Consider the following 13,398-nt stretch of genomic DNA (forward strand, 5'->3'; position numbering starts at 1 on the left):
GTTCTCTCCTTGTTTAGTGGAGTGCGATCTATGTAAGCGCAGTCTGCCTTCCAAAACCTCATCCCGAGCTTCTCGGGGCAGACGCACAGCAGGGCTAGGTACACGTGCCCCTGCTCACGCGCAGGCTGTCGTTCACTCACTGCAGGTGCTGCTCATCTTCACGTGATTCTTGTTGCAGAGGGAACTATGCAGCCTGGGTTACGAGAGCGAACCCCCTACCAGACACACTCATCAACAGCTTAGTAAGCGCCAGTTCGAGGTTCTTTCCAGCTTCTTCCCTTCCTCATCAGAGACATTCTAAATGTATAAAGCCTCTCCAGGGTCCCCAGGACCCTCATGTAAGCAATCGCTCTCCCACAGCATGAACTAACAAATGCCGTGGGCTCCACGTAATGGAGAAGAGACGAGAGCGGTGGCCTTCATCTTCTCTTTGGGTGAGAAGAGAAGGGTTAGGAAAAGTCGTTACTGGAGGTGGTGGCCACGCAGGAGGACGCAGCACCGGCATCCACTAGGACAAACCCGACGTGGGAATCAGACCGCCTGCCGGGCCGTAAGCAGCACAGGCATTGGACTGACAGCCATGTTCACTGCTGGTCATCCTTCCATCCCGGGGCGGCCCTTCTGCATTCCATGTTGTCACCGGACATTTGTTTTAACAGGGAAACGCCTCCGTTATGGAACGCCTTGTAGTTCATGAAGCGTTTCCCATCAGTATTTCACCGGCTTCTCTCCATACCCAGGGAGGGAGGGGTTACTGTCCATGTTTTACAGATCAGTGGAGGGGTCACAACCTATGTGGTCGGGACCCTTGGGAAGTTCTTAGGCTAGAGTCACTAGGACGGTGGACTCTTCTCCCCACCAGATTTTGAGTTAAAACACACATACACACATATGTGCACACACTCACACACGCTCACACATGCACACTCACACACACTAGTCAAAGAAAATTTCTAAGTAATTTTCCCCATGGAAGCTACAATTATATTTCCAGCATCCCCTTCTCTCTTTGAGATGAGTTAAAATACACAGGAGTTGGGCCAGCAGATGGCATGGAGGTCACAGCAACAGGACTCCACGTGGCCGACCCCGTGGTTCAAGCTCCAGACCTGGTGACTGAAATCACAATGGGCGCACGTGCCCAAGGTCCTAAGAGGAGAATGGAGGAGAAGGGATCGCAGCGTGGCCGTCCTCCCAAGCTGTTGATTTTTCATCTCCCCCCCCCAAGTGAGTACATGCACCCTATAGAAGAAGCTAAAATAACACAGGTGCTATTCAAGACCACAAATAGAAATCATGACTTTAAAAAACATGATAGATCTTAGATCAGAGAAATATATCATGTTTATATATAAAATATAGAAATTTGGTTTGCTGAAAAGAAGAACTAGGGGGTGGTATTTCTTTACAAAAAAGACTCTGAAGAGAACTGCTTTAAAAAGCAAAATTCCCCAGCATGTTTCAAGCATGTTGATTTATGAAATTCTGATTCATAACAAAACTTCACAGGAATCCATCTGTTATATAAATCTATGTTCACCTGTAATTTACTCTAGAGAGAAATCAGTGATAATAATAATAACATACTCATGCAATTATTCACTACAGGTTTCAAAGTGCCTTCTCCTAATTCATTGCATTTGTCTTTGACAGCCTTTAAGGCAGGCAGAGAGGGCAGTATCCTTTCTGTACCGGAGAGAAATCGAGAGGTTAAGTGACCTGCCCAAGGTCGGACAGATGCTCATCCGTTCACCTCTGAGTCATGGAACTCTGACTGGGCGGTCAAGGAAGGCAGGCTCTTCTTCCTGTTTCTTTCTTTCCTTTTAAAAACCAGCTGTGAAGGCTATTAAAACAGAGCTAGATGACCTCACAAACGTAATCTTGGACAGAAGAAGCCAGGCACAGAAGTGTACGGCCGGCATGATTTAATTAATGTAAAATGCAAGTGTAGACAAGAAGAACTAGCCTGTGGACAGAGAAGTGAGAACGGTGGTAAACTCTGGGATGGTGATGGGGAGGAGGGGTTTATGGTCAAGGTCCAGTTCTTTATTTTTACAGTGTATTTATTTCTTTTTTCTACGGGAGAGAGAAAGGCAACCCCAGAAGGGTCCCCATGCCACTAAGCATCCTAGCCTGGCAGGACCTCCCCATGTGGGACCAGCTGTGACCCCACTGCGCCCCCAGCTGCCCCGGGGTGCTGGTTCTTGATCTGGCTTGTCCATAGCTAACATTCACGTTGTGAAAATTCACTGTTAGACACTATGATTTGTCTCCTTTTCTTTATATAAATCATAGCTTTATCTTAAAGACTTAACATCATTATAAACCATAGCTCTTAAAGTAATTAAAAATGTACTGATCATTAAATATACATATCCGGGGCCGGCAGGTGGCGTGGTTAAGGGCGCTGGACTCCCACGTGGCTGAGTTCCGGACCTGGCGGCTTGCTTTCTCACTTCCTCTCTCTATCACTGTCTCTCTCTCTGGGCAAATTAAAGAAAGAAAAGGAGAGAAGAAAAGAGAAGAGAAGAGAAGAGAAGAGAAGAGAAGAGAAGAGAAGAGAAGAAGAAAAGAAAGTTAAATAATATAATTTTAAAAATACACATATCCTTAGAACATTTGTGATTTTAATAAAGTTTCTTGGCTGCATTTTAAAAATGAGAATGTGAACTAGAAACAGAGTTTAAAGAGAAGAAAAGTTTTACTCATAAAAAGAAAGAAAGAAAGAAAGAAAGAAAGAAAGAAAGAAAAGAAAAGAAAAGAAAAGAAAAGAAAAGAAAAGAAAAGAAAGAGAGAAAAGGAAGAAAGAAAGAAAGGAGCCAGCCAGCGCAGTCTTTACCTGAGGAGGTTTCGGTATGGGACGGGAAGTGGGACCACGCAATCGCACCACCCTTTAGAGTTAGCCGGGCTAATACCGTCACAGCAGCGATGCGGGGCTAGAACTGTGGGGGTGTGGGATTGCACCGATGCTCACGTACTATGAGGTCATCGGGAGAGGCAGGCCGCATTGTTGTGTGTCTATGCAAAAGCGTGTTGTGACTTCCCTGACACCCCAGGCTAGCTCAGGGAGCACACGGACTCCAGGAAGGTCGGCTTCATGTAGACCCTGTGTCAGATGCTGAGCGGGCGTCTGGGGCAGGGCTGGCCCCAGCAACCGGGATCTGAGTTGGTGTTGGCCTGGGGACACACGGGGCTCCCGAGGATTCCAGGCAGCTCTGATGTACGAGGGCAGGAGAGAGACATACTCTGACCATTTCCTGATGGAAACTGCAGGTACTTAAAGCAGTGGCAACCCTTACACTGCAGCCTCTGAGGCTTCATACTCCGCGATCCCACAGCCCCGGGAGGTGGGGCTGCACCATTAGGATGAAACGTTTTACATTTTACATGTGATCTTTTGCTCTTTTTATTTCCTTTTATTCCTTTAAAGAAAAAATCCTGGGACCCAGCAGATGGTGTAATGGTTATGCTGCTAGACTCCCATGTAGTTGACCACAGTTAGAGTCCCGGACCCAGCGACTTAAGACACATTCCTGGCGTGTGTGCATGCGTGCCCAAGATCCCGAGAGGAGAATGGAGGAGAAGAGACTGTGGTGTGGCCATCCCCTGGGGGGTGATTTCTCGCTTTTTGTCTCTCTGTCTCTCTGGCGAGTGTACTCACCCTATGGCAAAAATCACCTTATACAACAGAACCCTGAAATTACCTGTATAAATATGTCTTGACATGATGGGTCAGGAGCAGAGAACCTGCAGGCAGTGGATCAGACCTGGTCCCGGGCCGCTACAGTTCCACCAGAGACCTGGCAAAGGCAGCTCCAGCTGCAGCCAGCTGGGTGGGTCCTCCCCAGGAGGGCTGCTGCAGGCACCCACGCAGGGAGCTTTCATTCCTACCCACTGAGGTGCTCACGTGTGTTAGTCTGCCTCATAGGACCGAGCACAGGATTTTAAAACCAACGTAAACCCCTGAGCCACTGCGGGCTGGCTGCCAGCACTGTGGAAGGAACCCGCAGGAGGTGTGGTGACCAGCCGCCAGCTCAGAGCCTGCACGGCCCTGCTCCGCCTGAAGCAGGATGAGTGTGAGCATCCTCTCGGCCGTGGGTTGTTGGAGCACTCCCTGTGTTTCCCAAAGGCAGTCAGAAAGGCCTGAGAGCAGACAGGACAACAGGCAGGTGAGGGAGTCCACCCCGGAGGGCCCGGCAGGCTCGCAAGTGCTGGGGCACAGCCCTGCACGTTTGGGAAGCCCGTTCTTGTGATGTTAATATGCAGGTTGTTAATACGTGGTGACCCTTTACATTGTTTTAATTTGTCAGAGGGTGCACGTGCCCACCAGAGAGAGACCGGGAGAAGGACGGGAGAAAGCGCCTCCCCGTGGAGCACGACCGCGCTGCAACCCTCCTCCTTTCTCCATCTTGTAGGTCTGTGGCACACGCACACTCACCAGGGGCGTTTCTCAGGCCTCTGGGCCCAGGGCTCCAACCAGGAGGGATCTGCCCCCTTAACCACCAAGCCAAAGGCTGGCCCCAAGACCCATTTATAATGACTGAGATTCAAAAGGCATAGCCATCTCTCTGTGGGGGGCCTTCGTCAGAAGGAGCACTCCTTGAACTGCTGTGCAGAGTTGGCCCTGCCAGTTCAGTTCACGACACAGCTCTGAAAATGCGTTCCGATCAAAGCCAACCCGTGTATCCCTGGACCTAAAGTCCCTTAAAGCAGAACTGCTTTAAGCAAGTTTCATCTTGCGCCCTGCCTCGCTGTCTCCCTGCCGCCCCCACGGCCTGTCCTGCAGACACGGCCATGCGACCTTCGGCCCGTGGTGGACAGGCCACAGTACTTTTAATTTCCCCATCTCCCTGCCTAGTCCGCGGTCATATGACACATATGTCACCACAACCTTGGCCGGTTTAGCAGCCTGGCCCCGTCTCCAGAGAAGGAATAGGTAAACGGAGGTACTTGCCGTCAAGCCTTGTTCTCCGGGTTCCCCTGGTTCGCCCTTAAAAATGAAGAGTGATCATTTCAGTAATGTGTCAGCGTCAGCGACCACTTCATTTCCCCCCCCCTCCCCAATACACACAGACGCGTGAATGTCCAGCATGTTTTCCGGGTGAACAGAGACCCCCATCACCCTACTTCCCTCAGCTGCCACTCCCTCCCCTGCTGTCCCATGGCCCCGACCACCCTACTGTACCCTAATTCTCAGGTCTTACCATGATACAAACCCTGGGAGAACCACTGATCCCAAAGGAACTCACCGGTACGCCCGGCATTCCGCGGGGGCCGTCCTTCCCTGTGTCGCCGGGAGGCCCCCTGGGGCCTGGAGGGCCTGGGGGTCCCGGAGGTCCCGCCTGGCCTTGGTCACCCTGGATGGGGAAGGGAACAGACCAACAATGACCACAAAAGATAGACACCAGGTCATCTTTTCAACACCTTAAATGTGCACTATCTAATCTGCATTTACACCAGGAACACAGGCCTGTAGCCAATTTGCCTGCCAGCAGGGAGCAGATAAATATTCACGCTGGGAGAGCAGGGTAGACGCTGTGACAATCCGCAGCTCGGGAAGCAGCTCTCAGCTCTGAAGCAGTCTGTTCTCCGCGGGTTCAGAGCTGGTGCGAATCCCTGTATGCGTGATGTTCCCTTGATTTAGCACAATGATTGCTTTGTGAGTTTGACAAATGTGTTCACTTTCTCATAATCTACACAATGGAGCATAGCATGCTCCCGTTATAATGCGTAAGAGTTTATAATTATCAGAGCTGCAGAGCTAGGAAGCTGGATCTGTTACTGGTTAGAATTTAAGGTTTTTTTTTTTTTTTTTTTTTGAGAGGTTTTTCACTATAGGGCGCGTGCGCTCGCCAGACAGACAGAGAGAGACATAGAGACAGAAAGTGAGAAATCACCCCCCAGGGGGGGTGGTCACGCCGCAATCTCTTCTCCTCCATTCTCCTCTCGGGATCTTGGGCACGCACGCACACGCGCCCGGCGTGAGTTTTAAGCCACCGGGTCAAGAAAGCGAACCGCGGTCGACTACATGGGAGTCCAGCGACATAGCCATTACGCTAACTGCTGGTTCCCAGAATTGAAGTTTTTTTTAATTAAGGAAGAATTAGGTAGGCTTCCTATACTTTATTATGGCTCTTCCATATACATCTTAGACAAATGCAGCTCCTTAAATATCTTCTTGTTCTAGGGAGTGAGCAATCCTTGCCCGCCGCCCGCGCCCTCCCACGGAGGTGATGGGAAGCCACAGAACCCGGAGGACAACAGACAAGCAGAGACAGACGTCAGCCGGACAGGCACTACCTTGATCAGGCGGCGTTTAATGAGCTGCTGATCAGCAGAGAGAAACCCGTGATTGATTTTAGGAAACACCATCTGATCAGTCAGGTGAGGTCAAAGGTTGGAGTTCAGAGATGAGAGAGTTGAAGAATAGACATCAGAAGGCCCAGGAAAGAAATAGAGATATACACGTTAGACTCAAGTGACCATCAGCCCAACGGAACTGGCGCTGCTCGGGCATCAGGCCCTCGGCTCTCCCTGGACGCGGGTGGGGGGCAGAGCCTGGTTAGAAACCAGTGTAGGTGTTGTCGTCCCCGTCCTCCCCGGGAGCAGGAAGGTGGCTGTGACCCCCAGTTCTGCACTCGGAGCAGAGGGGCCAACACCAGACAGCGCCAGCTCCGTTTCTGTCAGACCTGCCAACCAGCATACCGTGGCAAGAACATGGCTGCGCTGAACTGAGGCCCGCAGTGCAGCGAGCTGGGGACAACAAACCCGAGCCAAGGTTGGAGCCCTGGCCGGGAAGCCAGGAGGCTGCTCCCCTGCGCCCGCCCCGCCCCACCCCAGCCGCTTCCTCCTCTCTAGATGGATATGACCCACCCCTGGACCCCGAAGGGATGGAGGAGGCAACCGGGCGGCCCTCCGAGGCTCTCGCACTCTCATGCTGGTTGGCTGCTGACGGCCGTGGGCGGGGTGTCAGCACAAACCTTGACGGCGAGGATCTGATTGCTGTGCAGGGCGGCCACTGTGGGGAAGCCGGGCAGACCCTATGGACACAGCATGCACCAAAACAACACGGCACAGAACGTCACACCACACGCCAGGGCAGACGGACAGCGCGTGGCCGACACTCCCGACCCAGCTGAGTCCAGCCCGATGGGACGGCAGAGCAAAATCCCACACTCCAGGCTGCCGTGGAAACCACCCGCTCCTTCCAGCGTGGGCCCAGACCGCCCAGGGTGTAAGGGGTCTGTGTGTGCACCGGTGTGACATGCTGGCTACGTGACATTCCCGGGACCTTCCAGACTGTTGGTGCAAAGTGGAGGCGACCAGATGCGGTCACCCACGACACCGACTTCCCCTCTCTGGCTATTGTGTTCACTGCCTGCGACAAGCGACCTGCTGCTGGTGCTCTGGGGGACAGTGACAGCGAGAATGCTGCCATCAGACGGAGACTTTTCTCGGAATGCACAGGAGGCCGGGGGAACACGGCTCCCCACCCAGCATCGGGTCGCTTTGCCTGTGGCCCGTCCCGTGCCTCCTGCTGCAGGAGCTCACAGAGGGCTGGACGGGGCCTGCCGCTTACAAAGTGTGCATTTCATGTCAGGGGCACGGTCACGCTCCGCAGTAATCACTTCCGTCACGTCGTGTTTCCAGAGCAACTTACAGCTCACACCGCCCCTCAAGGCAGAAAAGTGGTTCTGAATTCCTCAGCCCGGGAGACGGAGAGGGGCACCTCCGTAATTCTCATGCTCAGCCTCTTGCACCAGGCCGTCCTCGGGCTACCGAGGTAGGCCTGAGGGAGGAACCGTGCCTCTGTTCGTTTCTTTCCTAACAGCATGTGAAATTGGAGCCTTTTCAAGTAATTTTTAAAAACCAGGAAAGCACAGGACATGTTTACCGAACAGGAACGATAGCACGGCACCGCACGGCCGCGGTTCCGGCTGGCTCTCTCCGTTCCTCTTTCTCCGCTCAAGTCTACTTTAAGGATAGTCTTAGGAAAGGCCGGAAAGTTTCTAGGTTTTAAATTTTATTGGTTTTGTGGACACTTTTTTCTTCCTATTTTCCTCAGATTAGGGAATCTTTTTTCTTTTTCTTTCTTTTTTTTTTTTTTTTGGAGAGGTTTTTGCTACAGGACACGTGCGCTCTCCAAAAAATCCAGAGAGACAGAAAGCAAGAAATCACCACCCGAGGGGATGGTCACGTAGCAATCCCTTCTCCTCCACTCTCCTTTTGGGATCCTGGGTAGGCACTCGTGTGCACCCAGCATGAGTTTAAGCCACCGGGTCTGGGACTCGAACCGCAGCCGACTACATGGGAGTCCAGCAACATAGCCATTACGCCAACTGCTGGTCCTGAATCTTCTTTCTTTTTAAGAGGGCCAGTAAAGTTAGGCTTGCGGAATAAAGACGTCTCCTCAGCCAAGGCGGCTCTGACTCCCTGCCGTCGAGCCACGTCTTCCGAGGGAGCCGAGCAGGACTCGCCATCCCTTCGGCAAAGGCTCCCGCTCCAGTAAGGCTGCTCGGTGGCGGGGAGTCGGCCTGCGTCCCTCTCCTCTGAGTAAAGTCCTCAACCGCGGACTGCCCGCATTCAGACATGGATGCTACGAGTTGGAAAACACATGTGTACAATTTGCTTTTGTTTTACTGTGGAATATGAGTTTAAAACGTTATTAGCTGGTAGCGTGCCAACGCATTTCCATCTGTGACTCATCAGCCCACCACTACGCAGCCGGAATTTCATACAGAAACCTCATCGTATGTAACAAAGAGCAGAGGCAGACACAGCGAGAAGGCTCCGAGAGATCAGAATCTTGATTAGTGGCGATAAATCATACTGTCACTTGCCACAGGATTATCTAACAAAATAATTTAAATTAAAAACCTTCTAACAGCACACATGGTAGGCCTGACAACCGTTTTGAAATCTGGGTGTATAAATAACTCCCTTGGTGTACTCATGCCGAGTGTCACCAGCTTGCCGTCTGATTCTATTCTCCAAGTGCAGTGAAAGAGGCACTTCGTAACTTCTTAGTCTGGGTTCTAGCGTTAACGAGAGGTAAAGGGAATGGGCAGGTAACTGCGTCTCGGCCGGAAATCGACCGCGGGGCAGGTCTTCCAGTCCTTGATCATCTCAACTGAGCATGACACCAGGCATGTGCTGAGAACTACCTCGTTTTCTTAAAGAGATTTTGGCTATAGGCGCATCACTTGCTGAATAGACAGAGAAAGAGAGACAGTGAGAAATCGCCCCGCCCCCCTGGGGGGAGGGCCACTCCACAATCTCTTCTCCTCCATCCTCCTCATCTCCCCGGGGTAGGGGGGAAGAGCACTCCACAATCTGTTCTCCTCCATTCTCCTCTCCCCGCCTCCCGGGGGCGAAGGTCACTCCACAATCTCTCCTCCATTCTCCTCTTGGGATTCTGGGCACGTATGCTCTTGTGCCTGGTATGAGTTCAAAGCTGCAGGCCCGGGACTTGCACTGTGGTCAGTCGTATGGGAGTCCAGCAATGTAACCATTATGCCATCTGCTGGTCCCAAGAGCTACTTTTTAAGGAGTTCACTAGTGAGGTAGGCAAAGTAAAAAGGGGACATGGGAAGAGTTTTCTTAAAATCTAACAAAGGGGGCCGGCAGGTGGTGTGGTGGTTAAGAGCTGGACTCCCCCATGGCCAACTGTGGTTTGAGTCCTGGATCTGGCGGCTTTGCTTTCTCTTTCTCTCTCATTCTCACTCTTGTTCTCACTCTCTCTCACTCTGTTCCTCTCTGGTCAAATTAAAATAAAGAAATAAAGTTAAAGAAAATAATTCTTTTGAAAAAAGTTTTAACAAAAAATTCCCACAGCTTGGACTACAATATCCCAGGACCCTGTGCTTTTCAAACTGGGGTAAAGTGACCCTCAGGCTGCATGCCGGTGTCCTGGGTGTCTTTAAAGGTGGTTATAAACATGGTGACATCTTCCTGCAAAATCTATTTCAAGGAGTAGCAAATCACTCAAAACACTTTTATACAAAACACTGATCTATGAAGAGGCTTCAAAACGTTTGTGGAGAAATGGAATTAAAGAACAAGTTGACCTTGATGCAGAGCTTTTTTTTTTTTTTTTAATTGCCAGAGGCCATGTGTGCTTGCCAAAAGAGTGAGGCCCGGTCACTCCGCAGCCCTTCTCCACCCCTCCATCCCGTCAAGACCATGGGCACACGTGTGCACACACACCAGCTGTGTTTCTCAAGCCACCCGGGCTGGAGCTCACCTGTGCAGTCGGCCCATGGGGTCTGGCTCCCCTCACCACAAGCCCGTGGGCTGGCCCAGGTGGGAGACAGAAATCCATGCAGTTTTGCATACTACGCATCTCCATGAACTTTGTGAAGACTCCCTCGTGTTATAGAATGGAGGGAAAAACTGCATAATCTTAAAAGCACTGCCATTTGAGGGTGGTAAATAACCCCATGTCACAGGCCTCTGCCCAGATTTTAGGTAGACACCAACTGCCTCTCGCAGGGTCAGCTTGAAAGCACCGGGCAGATACTCATCCGGGCAGCTTTCTGTGCCCGTAACTGCCGGCTCCCTGCACCGCTCACGCAGCGAACACGCTTTTGCATTTCCCACAGTGTCATTAGTCACGGTTCTTTCCAAATAAACGAAATGGACATATTCCACTTGGATGCGTAGCTCAGAAAACTAGCCTGGTACACAGATGCTCCCAGTGGGCGTGGGGAGGCAGTGTAATTAAAGAACAAGTTGACCTTGATGCAGAGCTTTTTTTTTTTTTTTAATTGCCAGAGGCCATGTGTGCTTGCCAAAAGAGTGAGGCCCGGTCACTCCGCAGCCCTTCTCCACCCCTCCATCCCGTCAAGACCATGGGCACACGTGTGCACACACACCAGCTGTGTTTCTCAAGCCACCCGGGCTGGAGCTCACCTGTGCAGTCGGCCCATGGGGTCTGGCTCCCCTCACCACAAGCCCGTGGGCTGGCCCAGGTGGGAGACAGAAATCCATGCAGTTTTGCATACTACGCATCTCCATGAACTTTGTGAAGACTCCCTCGTGTTATAGAATGGAGGGAAAAACTGCATAATCTTAAAAGCACTGCCATTTGAGGGTGGTAAATAACCCCATGTCACAGGCCTCTGCCCAGATTTTAGGTAGACACCAACTGCCTCTCGCAGGGTCAGCTTGAAAGCACCGGGCAGATACTCATCCGGGCAGCTTTCTGTGCCCGTAACTGCCGGCTCCCTGCACCGCTCACGCAGCGAACACGCTTTTGCATTTCCCACAGTGTCATTAGTCACGGTTCTTTCCAAATAAACGAAATGGACATATTCCACTTGGATGCGTAGCTCAGAAAACTAGCCTGGTACACAGATGCTCCCAGTGGGCGTGGGGAGGCAGTGTCTCCAGAAAAACATGGAGACAGAGTCCAGGAATGAGCTGGAACCCTGAAACAATCCAAATACTGTGAATGCTCAAGGATAACTGGATGGGTGAGAGTGTGAAACTACTTTACGATGCGCTTTTCCTCCCGAGGACTTCTTCGGTCCTTAGACAGCTCCGTGAGTCTTCGTGATGGTCTGTGAAGCAGCGGCATTTTGGGGACAGGTGTTCTGACATCCTTACGGGAAGGGCTGGATCTCCTTCATTACCTTCTAGAAGGCAAGATGCGAGCCTGCCCCAAAGGGATGCTGGGCAAATAAATAATTCATAAGAAATGTTTCTAACCGCTTCGGGGCCATAAATTCAAGATGTTATTATCATTTTCACCATGTACTCAGTAATGATGAGTGTTATACGGTTACATTACAGTGAGAAAATGCTGTGTTTTTCCAAAAGTATTTAGTAAGGCAAAGATACAGCCAGAAATTCAGCCCGGGTCTTCTAATCCCAGACTCTGTCATTACGTTTATAATTTCCTTCTACTTGTTTGACTGTTTAGATGTTAGAGAGCTGAAGAACTGACTAGCACTCAGCCATGTTGAAGGACAGAGCATTGTCCAGCGCTCCTGCAGTGCTGGGACGGAACGGGAGTGGAACCCTGAGGGCACAGGGTCAAAGGCGAGTGGGAGACACGACAGAAGAGTCAGGCGGGAATCCTGTGGGGTGATGCCTACTGAGATGGCGACGGGGAGGGCCTCCGAGGAACATTGGGTGGGCACCTAACCCCAGGGCTGAGGAGCCTTGGAAAGCTCCCAGCCAGGCCAACAGGGGGCTGGAGCAGCTGCAGCAAGAGCGCCAGTGAAGACAGATGCTGTTTAGAAAGCTGTTGCAGGACCCGGAGCGGGACTGCATCCCAACACTGCAGGAGGACGGGCTGGGAGTTCCCAGCAGTATGAAAGCATCAGAATTTGCAGCTTGGCTGAGAATACAAGGGAGAGTGAGGGGCAGGGAATGGGCCCAGATTCTCAGCTTCAACAACGGAAGGATGGTAGAGGAAACTCCAGAGGAAGAGTGGGTTTTCTGGCAGGCAGGTGGGTAGTTATAGATAATAAATTCAGTTAGGAATCTATGGACTGCCCAGGGGTGGCAGTCACATGCATGAAACGGTAGGTAAAAGGTAAAAATCGTGAGCCACAGCACCGTGACTGTCAACCAGGGAGCCTACAGGGAGAGCAGACCAAGGACAGCTGTCTTGGAGAGACCTGGGTTGAATGGCAAGTGAAGGAGGTTAGTGAGAAGGGGTGGCAGAAGCAGGAAGGTGGTAACTCTTCTCAGAGACATTCTGGGCATGCAAATACTTCAGCTCACTAATTATTGCACCATTAATTATGCAAACAAGGGCACATAAACGACCCATAGTAAGAACAAGGCAGCGATGGCAAAGTCGCTGACAATGCACGCTCAGTGACATGGCAAGGGAGTGTCCCTGAGGACGTAGCGAATGGACCAAGAAGAAATAGTGATTTCAAGTAAAAAGGGTCATGGTGCCTCAACAGCAAGTCATGTTGGAAGAGAAGGCTATATATTATGTTGAGGAATGAAAATCTCCAAGTTTCTCCATCACGTCTACTGTTAGGATTCTGTTTGCCCAAAATAAGCCACGCATTAAAACACAACCATTGCAGCGCGCATGTGTGCAGCATAAATAAAGATAAATATTCCCAAAACTTGATAAAATGATCCTAGCTAAGAGAGACCAGATGGGAAAATGTTATAACAGAATGCAAAAATATTTAGGTAAAAGAATAACTTTGATTTAACAGCAGAAGCTGTTAGCAGGCTAAATAAAGAGAAGAAACCGAGACAGAAATTTGCTATTAAATCATTCCATATTGTAGTAGATGGTGTCGGCCCTCGGTCTGAATAGAAAAACCAACTATGTGAAGGGAAATGGCTAGAGGAATCCTTTGAATGACCAAATAAAATGAGAACTGGAATCTGAGAAAATCAGAATTTATAACAAATAGAAAGAGT

At 50.8% G+C, this 13,398-nt stretch overlaps 1 protein-coding gene across 1 annotated transcript in view; it reads right to left on the minus strand.

Moving 5' to 3' along the window:
- LOC102488773 (collagen alpha-1(XXV) chain) overlaps positions 1-13,398 on the minus strand; it is a 307,254-nt gene that overhangs the window by 65,680 nt on the left and 228,176 nt on the right. Inside the window, exons 8-10 of the mRNA XM_027765823.1 lie at positions 6,301-6,372; positions 5,250-5,357; positions 4,955-4,990 (exon numbers count right to left, since the gene is read on the minus strand). Coding sequence (XP_027621624.1) covers positions 4,955-4,990; positions 5,250-5,357; positions 6,301-6,372 — 216 coding nt within the window. The remainder of the gene's footprint in view (positions 1-4,954; positions 4,991-5,249; positions 5,358-6,300; positions 6,373-13,398) is intronic.

This window comes from Tupaia chinensis, unplaced genomic scaffold, assembly GCF_000334495.1.
Source record: "Tupaia chinensis unplaced genomic scaffold, TupChi_1.0 Scaffold139767_1, whole genome shotgun sequence".
In the NCBI taxonomy this organism is placed as follows: domain Eukaryota; kingdom Metazoa; phylum Chordata; class Mammalia; order Scandentia; family Tupaiidae; genus Tupaia; species Tupaia belangeri.